The sequence below is a fragment of the Myotis nattereri genome (assembly GCF_964212035.1).
Source record: "Myotis nattereri genome assembly, chromosome: 2".
NCBI lineage: Eukaryota > Metazoa > Chordata > Mammalia > Chiroptera > Vespertilionidae > Myotis > Myotis nattereri.
The window spans coordinates 112,251,748-112,269,492 of record NC_138076.1 but is presented as its reverse complement, the minus strand read 5'-3'; the positions used below and the strand labels follow the sequence as shown (position 1 = coordinate 112,269,492).

At 37.4% G+C, this 17,745-nt stretch overlaps 1 protein-coding gene across 4 annotated transcripts in view; it reads left to right on the top strand.

Moving 5' to 3' along the window:
• Positions 1 to 17,745, top strand: part of FRY (FRY microtubule binding protein) — a gene marked incomplete at its 5' end in the record, with an annotated part of 453,417 nt that overhangs the window by 429,508 nt on the left and 6,164 nt on the right. For 2 of the 4 annotated variants that reach the window (XM_081083581.1, XM_081083583.1), the window contains 3 exons: positions 2,920 to 2,937; positions 4,719 to 4,829; positions 7,748 to 7,950. In XM_081083581.1, coding sequence (XP_080939707.1) covers positions 2,920 to 2,937; positions 4,719 to 4,829; positions 7,748 to 7,950 — 332 coding nt within the window. The remainder of the gene's footprint in view (positions 1 to 2,919; positions 2,938 to 4,718; positions 4,830 to 7,747; positions 7,951 to 17,745) is intronic. The other 2 variants (XM_081083582.1, XM_081083584.1) reach the window with 1 other exon arrangement.

The following is a 17,745-nucleotide window of genomic DNA, read 5'->3' as shown; positions in this document are numbered from 1 at the left end:
CAGACCCATGTAATTTAGCAGCAGGTAAGTACATATTATTCATATATACTTGAGAGATTAGATGCATCCATGTATTACAATTGGCTAGGTTATCTCAAATTTTTTAAAAAATATATATTTTATTGACTTTTTACAGAGAGGAAGGGAGAGGGATAGAGAGTTAGAAACATCGATGAGAGAAACATCGATCAGCTGCCTCCTGCACACCCCGTACTGGGGATGTGCCCACAACCAAGGTACATGCCCTTTACTGGAATCGAACCCAGGACCCTTCAGTCCACAGGCCGACACTCTATCCACTGAGCCAAACTGGTCAGGGCTCAATTTTATTGTTTAGTTTTAACGAGTGACTTTCAGAGACAAAAGATGGTGAAAATAATAGCTGGTATAGTACACTGTGGCTCATTTCCTGTCTTTTCAAAAACTTCTCAGATTTTTACCTATGCCATAAACATAGAATTCATTTCAGAGCAGAATCCAGAGAAATAAGAATGTCTATGCTACTGTTAATGCATAATAATTAGATTATTTGGGGCTTTTAAACCACCCTATGTATGAACAATTCTTAACATCTTGACTTCTTGATCTTTCTCATTTTGAAAAACATAACCTCTAAATCCAATTTACAAATCAAGCCATATCAGCAGTGAAGGAACAGTGCTTGAAGAAAAATTTTTAGGCATTACCACGGTATTTTCAAAAGAACCTTGAGTCACTTAGACACATTCATAATAAAAATTTCTAAAGGGGTTGTTTTTAAAACCTAGATATAAGAAAACATTAGCATGGGAGTGGGAGACTTTTAACATTTTCCATAAAATGGCCTAGAAAGGCATTTTTTGCTTTTTGGAGCTGCAAATAAAAACTGGGTCCCAGCCTCTGGCCTAAGAAAGGATTCTGAGATAATAAATATCAGGAAACTTGGACTAGCTTACCTAAAAAGGAGAGTTTAAGAAGTACTCTGAGAACTGGTATGCGTCGTGTTGGCCATCTCCCAAGAAACACTGTTTTGTGTTCTGAAAATTGAGTGGAAGGAATACATTGATGATGAAATTCCTTAGCACAAAGCTGTAGTCAAAAAGGCTCATTTGCCTTTACTTAACAGAGGTTTTGCTTTACCTGATGTGATGATCTTGCATTACAACCTTGTTTTGGAAAACAGTAAAGACAGCATTTTCTTCACAAAGACCATGTAATTTACTTAGTCCTTCATTCCACACTTCTCAATAGTTTATTCTATGGTAGAAGCTGTTACATACTGAAATGCATACTAAGTATTTTGTTCATATTTGACATTTTCTAAAAGTCCACACAGTAGAAATTCTGTATATATAGACTTAAGAATCTGACCCTGTACTCCTTTCTGGAATGACATTGTATGTCAGTAGATAAGGTTTGGTTATAAAAACTTCTAGGCAGAAATTTTTCTCCCAAAATAATAAATACCTCAAGTTGTATAATCTATTTCACAATATTAAAAGTATTTATCTTTCAAAGTTTGAAAGATAGTCGTGGCCAGGGCCCAAAAACTACTCAATAAACATAATACAATAGTCTTCAGTGTGCCAAACACAAGTAACAGGTGAAACAAGAAGAGAGCTTTGAAGACGGGTTGTGGTGGAGATTGGTAGTGGTAATGCTTTATGTTTGAAGATAGTAATAAATAATTTGATGGTTTTATTTTTTGTGCACTATACCTTATGTTAAGCACAAGACATGAAACTGATAACCCAGAGAATGTTTTGGAAAGAGCATTAAGATAAGTGGTTTTTTGTTCAAGAATCGGAAACAGATAGGTCCTCAAATATTTTGAAAATCTAGAACCAGATATACTGACCTATAATTAAGAATGGCCAAATTGATTTTTCTAATATAGTGTCAGGTTACAGTTATCTCTTTCCACATTCCCAAACTTTCCTTAAACCAATTATATGGTTATGATATGGTGACACCAAAAAGTAGTAGCCATAGTTGAACATGGCCCAGTTATATTACTCTAGACCAGCCGTGGGCAAACTACGGCCCGTGGGCCGGATCCAGCCCATTTGAAATGAATAAAACTATTGAAAAAAAAGACCGTACCCTTTTATGTAATGATGTTTACTTTGAATTTATATTAGTTCACACAAACACTCCATCCATGCTTTTGTTCCGGCCCTCCGGTCCAGTTTAAGAACCCATTGTGGCCCTGAGTCAAAAAGTTTGCCCACCCCTGCTCTAGACTAACCATGAGTTCTATATTACTTTTAGAAATTGTCTACTAGCAAAAATTATAAAAAATAAAATGCAAGAAATGACATGTCATATCTCACACTTGTTTGGGAAGTATACAGACAATGTTTAGCCCTTTGAAATGACTATATCTAGCAATATTATAAAATATTCTCAATGTGGAAGACAATATGATTAAATAAAATGCCACTTAGATTGTTAATTATATTTTATGTTAATTGGATAGTCATAGGTTAGTAGGTATGAAGCCAAACACATGAAAGACTCTGCCTTAACATTTAGCAATGCTGTAATTTATTGGGGGCTGTAGTTCATTCACATCACTCAGCTGACCTCAGAGTTCTACTATGTTCACATATCACTCACATTTAAATACTAAAATCATAAAGCAATAAAAGTCTTGACTTCTGATCTCCAAGACAAAATCTAAACCAACTAACCAGAGAATCTGAAAGATTACAAATTACTTTTTCAACCACATGCTTCCCACTAGAGCTTGTTTTTAACTGGGCCGCTCTGCATGTCGAATGGGTACCACATTTGCAACCATTTATCAAGTCTGGGCAAGCAATGCTAATACTGCTGATGGTTCTGCTGGTGGAAGAGGGCCGTGCTTTCCGTTGCATGCAGACACTGACCCTGTACTCTGTTTCCTTTCCTGTTTCCTGTGCCATGCTTGCTGTGTAGCAAATGGAATCTCTGGCAGTAAGTTAACTTTCTTTCATACTCTCTGCCCATGTGAGGCATGGACCCATAACAAACCTTACTTTTACTGTTACTATTATAGCTCTTAGCATGTTTCCCCTTTTTCCTTCCATTTTATATTATTTGGTAGATTGAGATATGCCAGTTTGTTAGTAGCGCAATGGGCTGCTTTCAGCCCAAAAGTAGAAACCTATGTTGCTATGAACTCTCATACTATAAGTGGAATATCTTGAGTTAATAACTACCATTATCTGACACTTGGAAAGTCAGAGTTTTCATAGCTAGGTTTCACCCTAAATTGTGAAGGTAACATTTTTTAAACAATACTTTTTTATCTTTCTGTGAATCTCTGGTAGTTACTTTTTTGTACCAGATTTTAAAAGATTTCCCATAAAGAAAAGTTCAAAATACAACGTTTTACTGAAACAACCAAAGATCTAGTTTGGAGTAACTAGTGAGTGTAGCTACTTCTTTAACCTTAGGCTGGTTTCCAGCAATGAGAGATCAGGTAAATCTAAAGTAGAATTTTATCCCCCTAAGGGCCAAAGAAAGGGTGAGAGGAGAAAGAAAGCTTCATTCACCATGGTTTCAAATGAGCTTTAGTAACTTTTAAAAAGTAGGGTCAAAAGTCTGTTAATAATACTGTTAATAGAATATTCTTCTTCAAACCTAAATTTAAATTATTGTCATTTCTCTGCTTAAACTGATTCGGGGAACAATTTTAAATCACCCCAGTAGCTCTCAATTCTGAGCTGAGGTCTCTACTCCATTAGCAAAAGAAAGGCCCTATTTATCCTCAAGGAACCGCATTTGAAAACTGAACAGTGAAGTGTAGTTTAAGCCACATAACCACTTCCACTAGTGACTGCTAAGCCATGAAACTCTACCTAATGAAGGCTATTCTTTCCTCACAGAATCCCATCCACTATCTAGGAGCTAACCCATTCTTAGAATAAAATGGCAGCATTTAGAGGCCGTTATAAGCAGATACAGCTCAAAGAGCAGTATAATCGTTGGTGTTAGAATTACTCATGATTTATTTTTCCCTCATAGGATACATAACTCACATAATGAACACATTTTAAATTCCATTGGTATTTACAGGGACATTTTGTATTATTACTTTTTAATGTTCTTTCCACAGAAAGTTTTGAATATTTTTGTAATGTCTCCTTTTTGTAAGCACATTTAGCTGTTTTTTATCTCTTTAATTAAACAACTATTTATTGAGCACTGAGTAGAAGCATCATCAGTAAAGCTGACACAGTACCTTAGAGAGTCATATGACTGTTTTATTTACACAGACTTCAGGATGAGTGTCTGCACCCAAAATGCAGCCAGAATTGTTTCATGGAGTAATCTCCCAAGTGTCTGCTGAATTTATAAATTTAATCTTTAGAATGACTTAATGTTTTACCTTTCAACTATACTTTTTAAAAAACAGAAATTCTTTGTTTTTTAAAAAAATATTCCGCCTATAAAAATTAAGACAGCCGCAACTATAATTTGTAGACATGTAACTGGCAAACATGGTGATTCACTCAGTCCCTTTATAGCTACTACTCCTCTCTAATTACTCATCCTCCAGGAGCTATTCTATGTTATATTGTGAATGTCTCACTGATATTTACTGACTGGACTTGTTCTGTTTTATTGGGAATAATAGCAGCTAGTTATGGATCCTTGATATTTTTAAAAAGTTTGTCTCCTCCAAGATTTCACTTGTTATACAAAAACTGTCCTTAATAACTAATTTCTCCCCATGCTAATTCTCTCTCTAGCAATTGGAACTGTGTCAGAGGTTATATAAGCTACACTTCCAGCTGCTGCTGCTTTTTCAGTCCTACTGTAAGCTCATCGGCCAGGTGCACGAAGTCAGTTCCATGCCAGAGGTGAGCCCACGCACCTCCCAACCCTGAGCGCTGCCATGAAAATCTTTCCTTTTGTTCTCCCTGCCCCACACCCTCTGTTCCCCCATCTAAACTATCTAAGTGATGTTATTCCTACATAATCATTTTGCTGTAGAATAAGTATTAAATGTGTCATATTTCTACTCTCATTTGGCAGTGCCAGGACTAGTGTGAGGCAAGTGACAGGCCTAGGCACAAAACTGAAGGACTCTGAGTATGAGACCTCCCTCAGTGCCATGCTAAGAGGTCTTACTTGGCCTGCCCTAGTCCTGCCTTTGGATCCTTATGTTATGGTTTTCCTTCTTTGTATTTAGCTTTCTCTACTTGTTCTTCATTGAGATAAGAAAGAAATATCTATATGATGCTTGATTCTCTTCCACTTCCCTGCTTAGCATCAGGATGCTTTAATATTTTTAAATGTGAAAAGTAAAATAATTGAAATATACTACTTCCAAGTGAGCAAAATTTTCCTAGAAGTGAATACTACTGCCATGTAGTAAGTGAAATAATGGGGATGTACAGAGGATATTATGGAAACATGAAGGACAAACACCTAAGTCATCAAGCTGAAATAGCATAGCTTTTTGGAGGAAATCACACCTTGATGATTCTTCATGGATGAGTTGGAGTTAGAGAGAAAAAGTGGTGGCTAAGGAGGTATGTTCTGGTAAACATAAACATGGTGTTAAGAAAGAGAAAGGAACTACATGTGGTTTACTATTGCTAGATTATAACATGCAAAGTAAAGAGGATCGGTGGAGCAAGGTAGAAGAAATAGGTAAGGGGAGATCATGGAAGATCCTGTGCCTGAGAGTGTTTTGGTTAGCGCTTATGGCACAGATATGAGGTGGATTTGATGACAACTAGACTGGAGATAGGGAGACCACTTATGATGCTAATAAAATAGCTCAGATGCGAGATTAGAGCTTCAACTCGGCTAGAAGTGCTAGGTATAGAGAGAAGGGAGGAAATGTAGGAGATATTTAGGACAAAATGTCAAGAAATTGGGAGTGGGGGTGGGGGTGAAGGAGAGGAAAGAGTGTGATGCTCAGGTTCCATCTCAGATTAACTAAGTGACTGGTGGTACCACCTGTGGGACAGGGATATAAAAGGAGGACTGAGGCAATTGTACATCCAATGGGTCAAACCTTCTGCCTGCTGGTCAATAACCAAGTCTGCCCACTAGACCAGCCCAGGTTAACGACATCTTGCAGGCAGTTTAATATGAAAATATAGAAGAGATTGGAGGTCAGAAGAGAGATCTGAACTGAAGGTATAGATGTGGTAGTCATCAGTGAAAAGCCAAGAGTTCAGGAAACCATCCCACTAAGAGTATATTGGCGAGGGTGGAGCACCATATTTATCACTCATTTGGAAAAAAAGGAAAAGGAAGATATAGTTTTTTAATATACTTTCAAATGCTAATTTCAAGGGAGGCATGAATCAGACAGCTTGGTTTATGAAGAACTCTTCACAAACCAGTGTTCCTCTATTGAATTACAAATTATTAGATAAAAGAGAAGACAGTTTATATGTTATTTGCCGTGTTGCAAAGATAGGTTTACTCTTCTTATTCTTCCAGCAAGTATTAACAGGATCCTTAGAATCCATCTTGGCTCAAAAAAGAGAAGACAAAAGAGAAGACATACAATGCAACTCACATGTCTTTTTCCATATTAAAAAGGCAATTAAAGTTCTACTTTAGAAAAGTAAATTATGTGTGTGTCTATATTAGATAACTGTTTTTAAATTTTGTAAATTTAAAGTGTCTCCTTAATTATTTTAAATCTAGATAAGTTTTAAATACTGTACAAGCACGTACAATAATTAAAACTTGCCTAGATTTAAAAGAATTAAAAATAAATTCACTTTAAAACTTAAAAACGTATGTACATAAAGTACTTTAATATCTTATAAAATTTAATTTACCTGAGAATATTTTAAACCTAACTCTGGAGTAGGTATTTGTTTTTAACAGGCATCTGTGTGGATACAAATAGTCCTTGAGAACTTTGGTTCTATTGTTTGTAAAATGAGGGAGCTGGGAATGAAGATGTTGGGTAAATCAACTCTACAAAGAAAACAAGAATCATCAACTTGCATTACAAAGGGAAAAAAACCTTTAAATTCATGTCAATTTTTAAAAATGCTCTTGAGATCAGATTCCAAAACAGCTGTCTTCCACAATACATTTTAGGAGTACTAAGAAGTTTTGTAGGTTCTCTCATATGCCTTACTTTATAACACTCTGGATCTTTTGGTTTCAGTAATTTTGAGGGAAAATCTTTTACCTCTGTAACATGAGAACTATTACATTGAGATTTTTCCTTCTCTTACTTAAAAATATGTCTTTACTCTCTTTCCATAGCATAGCAATAGTAAGAAAATTTCATTTTTTATAGTCCATGTTGAAAATATTTATTGAACATTTTTATGCAAAACTTACTATTTTATATACACTGTCTTATTTCATCTTTAAAATTAACCTGTGATATCTTCAGTCCCACAGATGAGAAAAATAAGATGCATAAAAGTCTATTTACTTGACTGTGGTCCCACCATACATTGTAGAATTGGCATTTGAAACCAGCTTTACCCAATTCCCAAGCCTGTTCTGGTGTGCATTTTACTTCTGAATATGCCCTTCTACTTAATTAGACAACACTTTAAAGGAAGTCTTAATCTTTTCTATAAGAAGAACTTCCCAGATGTAGACACATAAAGTTATTTCACCCATACAACCACCTATACATACCTTGTAGTAAAGTTTCATTTGTCCTATTTTAGTTTTCCACGATACTAAGCTTGTGCTTAACTACACCACATATAATCAGTTGTTTTCTTTGGGGGATATAAAATCCATCCTTGAACTAACTACAGTAAAAATAATTTTTTAACAGCTGCTAAATATGTCCAGGGAACTGAGTGACTTAAAGAAAAATCTGAAGGAGGCCACTGCAGCCATTGCAGCTGACCCTCTTTGTATAGAGGGTGTGTGGTCTGAACCTACCTTCTCATCTACCGAAGCAGCCATCCAGTCCATGCTAGACTGCCTGAAGAACAATGAACTTGGCAAAGCTTTACATCAAATCAGGGAATGCAGGTAATTCTATTTCCTCTAGAGATGGTTAAATGAAATGCATGCCTAATAATTACTTTGTCGTGGTTGGTAACTAGATCATTACAGAAGGAATATCTGGATATTTTATATATCTTCTTCAGACCTCTGCTGTTACCATGGCAAAAACATCAGATTTCAGAACTTATATGTTAAAAGTATTGATGTTGCTTCTGGTCATTTGTCATCCCTAAAATGTTGATATACTTCAAAGTAGACCCCAACAAGAGGTCCAAGATGGCAGTGGCATAGGATGATGCTGAAATCGCCCACTCCCACAAGCACACTAAAATATACACCTATAGAAAGGGAAATTATTCTTGAGAGACAGCTGAAGACTGATTGAACAGCTTTTGAACACAAATGAGAGAAAGACAAAATAGAGAAGACTAGGGGAGCTCTTTGGTATCTGTAGGAAAGCTCCAAGATCAGAGGTGCTGATAAGCAACAGTGTCTTTGTCCTCCTCTACCTCCGTAGGGAGATGGAAGCTCTGTCAGGGTGCTTTGATCTGCTTGGGAGATTATAGCAATGTGTGCCCATCCCACTGCCCAGAATTCTATTTCAGCTCTGAACAACGGGAGCAAGAAGGAGCCACAGGGCTTCATGACACATTCCTGGCCTCCCTGCATGGATCCAGTCTAGCCTAACAGGCTAACACCCCAATAAATATCTGCCCAGTTCCAATCAGCCTGCCAAAACTACCAGGCACACAGCCAACACAGAGGTTTCTTCTACACCATGCCACTTTCTGTACAAGAAATGAGAGAGAGGTCATATAGAGCAGGCTAGGGAACCACAGGAGCTCTCCAGGAATTGTAGGAATTTCTTCAGGGTTGGAGGTACCTGTGAGCACTACTATACATGCCTGGAGATGCTTCAGCTTGGTAGCCCAATGCCATAGGCACCAGCTCAACTCCAACTGGCCTTCCAAATTAACCCAGCACACAAACAGCCTATACATAGGTAACTTCTACATAAAGCCACTTTTTCAAGAATGGGAGAGAGAGATATTTTATCAAATTTATACAAATAACATAGGAAGTCAAACAAAATGAAAAAATGAAAACCGAAGAATACCTCTCAAATGAAGGAACAAGAAAAAACCCTAAGGGGTTGGAGATAAGTCATTCACTTGATAAAGAATTCAAAGCTATAGTTCTAAGGATGCTCACCAAACTTCAGAGTGGAATACAGGAACTTAAAACTACAACAAAGATAAAGTATAATAAAGGCCCAAAGAGAGTTGAAAAATACAATAACTGAAATGATAAATACACTAGAAGGAATCAACAGCAGATTAACATACAGAAGAATGTATCAGTGACCCAGAACACAGACTAGTGGAAATTAATCAGAACAGCAAAAAATAAAACAGAATTTTTTAAAATGTGGATAATTTAAAGAGCCTGTGAGACAAAATCAAGCTCACAAACATTCACATTATAGGCATTCTAGAAGGAGAATAAAAAGAGAAAGGAACAAAAACATTATTTGAAGAAATAATGGCTGAAAACTTTTCTAACCTGGGAAAAGAAACAGTCATTCAGATCCAGGAATCACAGAAATTTCCAAACAAAATGAACCCAAAGAGGCCCACACCAAGACATATGGTAATTAGAATGGCAAAAGTTAAAAACAAAGAGATACTCTTGAAGGGAGCAAGAAAAACACAAGTTATAAACAAAGGAAACCCCATAAGGCTATCAACTAATTTTGCAGCAGAAACTTTATGGGCCAGAAGGGAGTGGCGGGATATCTTCTAAAGTATTGAAATAAAGGAACCTACAACCTAGATTAATATACCCAGCAAGGTTATCATTCAGAATTGAAGGAGAGATAAAAACAAGCAAAAAGTAAAAGAGTTCATCACCATTAAATCATTTTTACAATAAATGTTAAAGATCTTTAAGAAGAAAATGGAAAGCAATAATCATAAATTAGAATATATAAGGAAAAAATTTCACAGGTAAATCCAAATATTAAATAAACACAGCAAATCAGACATTTAAAAAGCTACTATAAAGGTCAAAAGACAAAAATACCAACTCAATTCGTTAGGAGATTCACAAAACAAAAAGATATAAAATGTGACCTCAAAAACAGAAAGTGTGAGAGGCAAGTCCAAGATGTTGGTGTTGGAAAACACTGATTTAGCCCCCTCCCAATAACATAGTGAATGTACACTTATATTTAGAGCAGTTTCTCCTGAGAGACAACTGAAGGCCAACTGAACAGCTTCTACACAACAACCAAGAGAGATACCACATAGAGAAGACTGGGATCTCCAGAGCTCTCTAGGAGCTGAGGGAACTCTCCAGAACCAGAGGATGGGGAAGCACCATGGGTTACATCTCCCTTTGCATTTGGAGAGTGCATTTTAGCTCTGTCCAGGTTCTCTAGTCAACCTACAAACCCATAATAGCACATCCACAACCACACTCCCATAGTTAGAGATAAAAGGATACCATAGCATGTATCCTTCCACAGGGCCCTCCACCCAGAGATTGATCCAGTGGATTTAGCAAAGCGCTGCAGTACCATACAGAGCAGTACCATACAGAGAAAGAACACAGATACTGGAGCACTGCTGCATGCAGGCCTGCCTCACCCAGAAAGAGTATGAAAATAGTAAGGTGCTGCCGTGTGAGTGGATAGGGATGCCCTGTCCAGAGAAATTGTGAAACCAGTGGGGTGATGCAATGAGTGCACACAGGACAATCCCACCCAGATCCAGCCCATGCAAAGACACTTAAGGCAACAGGACCACCTGTCCACACACCTGGAAACCCCACCCAGATCAGAAGGGCAAAGGAAGCACACACATATGGCTTCCCCAACTACATTGTGGCCATGGATAGGCAGAAAAACACAGAGCTAATTCACATGCCTGTACACCAGGCTGTTCCACTCAGAACGCACTACTTTTGGCCAATTGGCACACCAGAAGCAATTTGTGTGCAGCTAGACTATAACCAGCCTGCCAAAACTATCCAACACAGAGCCTTCACCAGAGCCACTTCTTCAAGATTAGGAGATAGGTATTTCATAACTCATAGGAACAAACACAGAAAGTCAAACAAAATAGAGAGACAGAAGACTATGCCCCAATTGAAGGAACACAAAACCACAAAGGAAAAATCTAATAAAATGAAGATAAGTAATTTGCCTGATAAAGAGTTCAAAGAAACAATCATAGGATATTCAAATAACAAGAGTAGGCCCTGGTTGGGTAGCTCAGTTAGCTGAAGCATTGTCCTGTACACCAAAAGTTTGCAGGTTTGATTCCCAATCAGGGCACATACCTAGGTGGTGAGTTTGATCCCCGATCAGGGTGCATATGGGAGGCAACTGATTGACGTTTATCTTTAACATTTCTCTCTCTCTCTCTCTCTCTCTTCTCTTCCTGTCTCTTTCTTTCGTTCTCTCTCTCTCTCTCTCTCTCTCTCTCTCTCTCTCTCTCATAATCAATAAACATATCCATATCCTTGGGTGAGGATTAAAAAAATGAGAATAGAAAAGAGGAATTAAGAGAGAACTTCACCAAAGAGTTAGAAAATACAATAAAGTACAAATAAGATATGAAGAATACATAACTAAAATAAAAAATATATTGCTAGAAATCAACATATATTGCTAGAAATCAACAGATTAGTTAATTACCTGTATACAGAATAGTGGATATCACCCAATCAGAACAGCAAATTTAAAAAAAAAAAAAAATAAGGATAGGCCCTAGCTGGTTTGGATCAGTGGATAGAACATCAACCTGCAGACCAAAGGGTCCTAGGTTTGATTCCAGTCTTGGGCACATACCTCAGATGCAGGGTCCTCCCTAGCCCGGGCCCTAGTCAGGGCTCATGCAGGAGGCAACCAATCGATGTGTCTCTCTCACATCAATGTTTCTCTCTGTCTTTCCCTCTCTCTTCCACTCTCTCTAAAAATCAATGGAAAAATATCCTCAGATGAGGATTAAAAAAATAAATACATAAGGATAGTATAAGAGACCTCTAGATCAAGATCAAGTGTTGTAACCAGCTCATTATAGGGATTACAAAAGGTGAAGAGAAAGAAAAACACATAAAATATGTTTGAAGAAATAATGGCGCCCGGCCAGCATAGCTCAGTGGTTGAGCGTTGACCTATGAACCAGGAGGTCACGGTTCAATTCCCGGTCAGGGCACATCCTGGGTTTCAGCTCAGTCCCCAGTGGGGAGTGTGCAGAAGGCAGCCAATCAGTTATTCTCTCTCATCATTGATGTTTCTATCTTTCTCTCCCTCTCCCTGCCTCTCTGAAATCAATAAAAATATATAAAAAGGAAAAGAAAATAAATAATGGCTGAAAACTTTCCTAATCTGGGGAAGGAAACTGACATCAAATCCAGGAAGCAAGGAAAGATCCAAACAAGATGAACACAAAAAGGCCCAAATCAATGTATATTATAATTAAATTGGCAAAGTTAAAGATAAATAGATAATCTTGAAAAAGAAGAGCCCCAACTGGTTTGGCTCAATGGATAGAGCGTCAGCCTGTGGACTAAAGGGTCCCAGGTTCGATTCTGGTCAAGAGCACATGCGAGGGTTGCAGGCTCGATCCCCAAAAGGGGGCATGCAGGAGGCAACTGGTCAATGATTCTCTCTCATCATTGATGTTTCCATCTCTCTCTCCCTCTCCCTTCCTCTCTGAAATCAATAAAAATATATATTTTTTTAAAAAAAAGGAAAGAGGAAAAATGAGTTATATGCAAAATAATCCTATAAGGCTATCAACTGAGTTCTCAGCAGTAACTTTAAAGGACATAAGGGAGTGGCAGAACAACGTTAAAGTGCTGAAAGAAAGGGACCTACAATCTAGAATAATTTACCCAGCAAGGTTATCATTCAGAATTCAAGGTAAGATAAAAGAGTTTTTAAGACTAGCACAAACTAAAGAAGTTCACCACCCCTAGATCTTTATAAGAAATATTAAAGGGTCTTTTTCATACAGAATAGAAAAAGCCATCACCAGAAATAAGAAACTACAGGAAAGAAAAAACCTCACTGGTAAAGGCAATATAATAAACACATACAATGAGCACAGTGAATCAACCACTTAAAAAGCTTAAATGAAGGTTAAAAGACAAAGGTAGCAAAATTAACTACAGCTACAATACAGAGGGATACAGAAAATAAAAATATATAAAGCATGATGTCAAAAACAAAGCATGGATGAGGGAGTGAAATGCAGTGCTTTTAGGATGCATTGGATTTAAACAGCTATCAGCTGAAAACAGACTGCTATAGATATAAATGGATATATATGGACCTCATGATAGCAACAAACAAAAAACCGACACAACATAAACAAAAAAGTCAATAGAAAAAAGAAAAAAAACTCGAAAGAAAACCAGGAATTCAAAAGGAAACAACAAGAAAAGAAGAAAGGAACAGAGAAACAACAAAATGTCAATAAGCACATACCTATAAGTAAATAAATGTATCTGACTAAATGCTCTAATCAAAAGACATATAGTGACTAAATGGGTTTAAAAAAAAAAAAAAAAAAAGACCCACCCTGGCCAGTATGGCTTATTTGGTTGGAGGATCATCCTGTGTACAGAAAGGTTGCCGGTTCAATTACTGGTCAGGGCACATACCCAGTTAGTAGGTTCATTCCCCAGTGGGGACACATATAGGAGATAACCAATTGATGTTTCTCTTATTTCTCTCTCTCTCTCTTCCTCCTCTCTCTGTCTGTCTCTCTCTGTCTCTCTCTGTCTCTCTCTCTCTCTCTTTCTATTTCTCTATCTCTCTTTTTCCCTCACTCTCTCTCTCTCTCTCTCAAGTCAGTAAAACATATGCTCAGGTGAGGATTAAAAGAAACAAATACCCAACTATGTGCTACCACAAGAGACTCACTTTAGATCAAAAGACACACTCAGACAAAGTGAGGGATGGAAAAAGATATTCCATTCATATAGAAATAACTAGAAAGCTGGAGTAGCAATACTCATTATCAGACTAAACAGACTTTAACACAATGTAAAAAGAGACAAAGAAGAACATTACATAATAATGAAGTGGTCATTCCAAGACTAGGATATACCATTTGTTTATATCTATGATATATCCAACATAGAAGCACCTTAGTATTTAAAGCAATTATTAATGGAAATAATGGCAGAAATAAACAATCACACATAATAATTGGGGACTTTAACATCACACTTACCTCAATGGATAGATCATCAAGACAGAAAATTAATAGTGAAATAATAGCTTTATGTGTTACATTAGGAAAGATCCACTTATTGGACATTTATAGATCGTTTTATCCCCACACTGCAGAATGCCCATTTTTCTTAAGGGCACATGAGACATTTTCCAGGACAAATCATATAGTAGGACACAAAACAATGCTCAAAAATTCAGAAAAAGTGAAATTATATCAAGCATATTTTCCAAATATAATGGCATGAAACTATAAATTACAGGAAAAAAACTGGAAAGAATGTAAGTATGTGGAGATTAAATAGCATGCTACTATACAATCAATGGATCAAACAGGAAAACAAAAATTACCTTGAGACAAATGCAAATGAAGCACAACTTTCCAAAATTTATGGGATACAGCAAAAGCACTTCTAAGAGAGAATTTAAGTTATACAGGCCTATCTCAAGAAATAGGAATAGTCCCAAATAGATAATATAACTTTATACTTAAAATAACTAGAAAAAGAACAGCAAAGTAGAAAAAAGGAAATAATAAAGATCAAAGGAACAATGAATAAAATAGAGCTTAAAAAAATAGAAAAGAGCAAAGAACTAAGAACTGATTCTTGGAAAAGATAAGTAAATTGGCAAACCTCTAGTCAAGATAAAGAGAGAGGGGCCTAAATAAATAAAATCAGAAATTAAAGAGGAGATATTAAAACTAACAACACAGCAATACAAAGGATCATTAAAGAATACTATGAACAATTAGATGCAAAAAAAATTGGACAACCCAGAAGAAATGGATAAATTTCTAGAAATATACAAGACTAAACAAAAAATGAAAAGAAAGTATGAACAGACCTATTACTAGCAGTAAAATTAAAGCAGTAATTTAAAAAATCCTAACAAAAGCCCAGGACCAGACAACTTCACAGGTGAATTCTACCAAACATGTTTTGTTTTTAAGAAGTAATACCTATCCATATCAAGGTATTCAAAAATACTGAAGAGGAAGATCATTTTCAAACTTATTATACAAGGTCATCATTACCCTGATAACTAAACCAACAAAGACACTAGCAAAAAATGAGAATTACAGGCTGGTCACAGCGATGAACATAGATGAAAAAATTTCTCAGGAAAATATGAGCAATCTGAATGCAAAAATACATTTAAAATATTATACACCATGACCAAGTGGGATTTATAACAGGTATGGAAGGATGGTTTAATACCCACAAATCAATTAATGTGATACAGCACATAAACCCACAGCTAAAAATCATATGATAATCTCAAAAGATGAAGGGAAAAAAAGCAATTTACAAAATTCAACATCCATTTATGGTTTTAAAGAAAACTCTCAATAAAGTGGTTAAAGAAGGAACTTACGTACCACAAAATGATAAGGATATACATGAAAAGCTCATAGCTAACATGCTAGTTGGTGAAAAGCTGAAAGCTTTTTCTTTAAGATCAGAAATAAAAATGCTGACTCTCACCACTATTATTCAGTATACAAGGTGGGCAAAAGTAGGCTTATGTTAGTTGTATGGCAAATAATATAATAAGTAATAAATAATAATACAAGAATAAACTCTGTGTTTCACATACTCACAACTGTAAACCTACTTTTACCCCACCCTGTAGTATTGGAAGTCCTGGCCACAGAAGATAAGAAAAAGAAACAAAGGGCATCTAGATTGGATGCCCTTATTGGAAAGAAAAAGATAAAATGGTTGCTGATAGTAGATGATATGAAACTATATAAGGAACACCCTACAGACTCCACAAAAAGTCATTAATAAATGAATGCAGCAATATAGCAGAACACAAAATTAATATACACTAATAATGAATGATCAGAAGAACAAATGAAGAAGAAAATCTCATCTACAATTGCATCAAAAAAATAATATACCTAGGAATAAATTTAACCAAAGAGGTCAAAAGACCTATACTCTGAAAACCATAAGATTGAAGAAAGGTATTCAAGAAGGCACAAAGTAATGGAAGGATATACCATGTTCATAATTTGAAAAGATTAATAACATTAAACTTACCTTACTACCCAAATCAATCAAAGCAGTTCTTACTAAAATTCCAATGCCATTCTTCTCAACACTATAACAAGTAATCTTAAAATTTATATGGAATCACAAAAGACCCCAAATGCCAAAGAAATCTTGAGAAAGAAGAACAAAGTTTAAGGTATCATGTTCCCTATTTTGAACTATACTACAAACAAATATAAATCAAATATGAGGTGGTGGCAGAGTAGGTGGAAGCTTCACTCACCTCCTTTCAGGACCTTGGAAGTAAACTAAAACATATAGCAATCAACCAGAATAATCAACTGAAGACTAGCTGAAGAGAAGTCTTGCAACCAAAGATTTACAGAAGAAGCTACATGGAGACTGATAGGAGGTACAGACACACAAAAAGGGCTGACCTACTCCTTTGAGCCACAGCTGAGATTCCAAGGAATGTCTCAGGTGCAAAAGATCCTGCTAAAACACATGGGTCTCAGCCCCAAGCTGGGCTTCTGAACCCTGTGCACCAGAGCCAGGAAGAGGTGCCCACATAACATCTGGCCGTGAAAACCAGTGGGGATTCTGTCCACCAGAGAGAGATGGAAGTCTGTTAGAGACACAGGTGCCCTTTTAAAGGGCTAATGCACAAAACATCATTTGCAGCCACTCACTCTGGGCTCTGGTGGAAAGAGGGTGGAGCAGAATAGAGTCATGTGAGGAGAGCCTTATGTTTGTGGTTCTGAGGAAAGAGTTAAGGGACCAACCCACAGGACTCCCTGTGTTGAGTCATTCTACTGCACAGCCGATGCCATCTTTCTTGGGTGGAGCATGCTCCTTCATTGGGTATCAACTTGAGGTGATGCAGCAGCCTCACCATCTGGTCTCCCTGTTGATTTACCCTGTGGAGCTTCCACCCTCCTAAGAAGTCAGCTGCCTGGGCCAGGGTATAGAGATCTGGGCAAACTAAGGAGGTATCAGTGACTGAATTATGTGGCTTAGGGGCTGGGGGCCATTCCCCTTACTTTCCTTTGAACTTGACTAGTGCCACCCCCTCACAGGAGATCCATTAGCTCTACTTTCTGGGCTCCTGACTGCCCCACCATCTCAACCCTTGGTGGCTCCACCCTGCCAAGGTCTGGGAAGAAATGAAGACAAACTGAGTACTGCTAGAGGCTCTTCTAGTGAATGAGCCTAACAGGCAGCTGGCAGGTAAAGGCAGGGGGAGGCAGACGTCAGGGTTTCTTTTGCTGACCTGTCCCCAGGTCAGTACTGGTAAAAGTCAGCCTTGGTGTGCAGCTTAGTCCTTCCTGCACACACCCAGGTCCAGGAGAGCCAGTCACGAACAGTGTATTACTTTGTAGCTCCAAACGTATGAAATTCCTGCATGGGAGCAGGGGGTGTCCCTCAGCCTGGCCTGAACCCTCTTCAATCTGGGACCCCTGGAAGGATGTCCTACAACCGGTTTACAGGGATGGGGCCTAAACTGGCAGTAGGACATCCTTCACGCAATCCAGGACTTCTGGCTCCTAACCGCTCACCTGCCTGCCTGCCTGA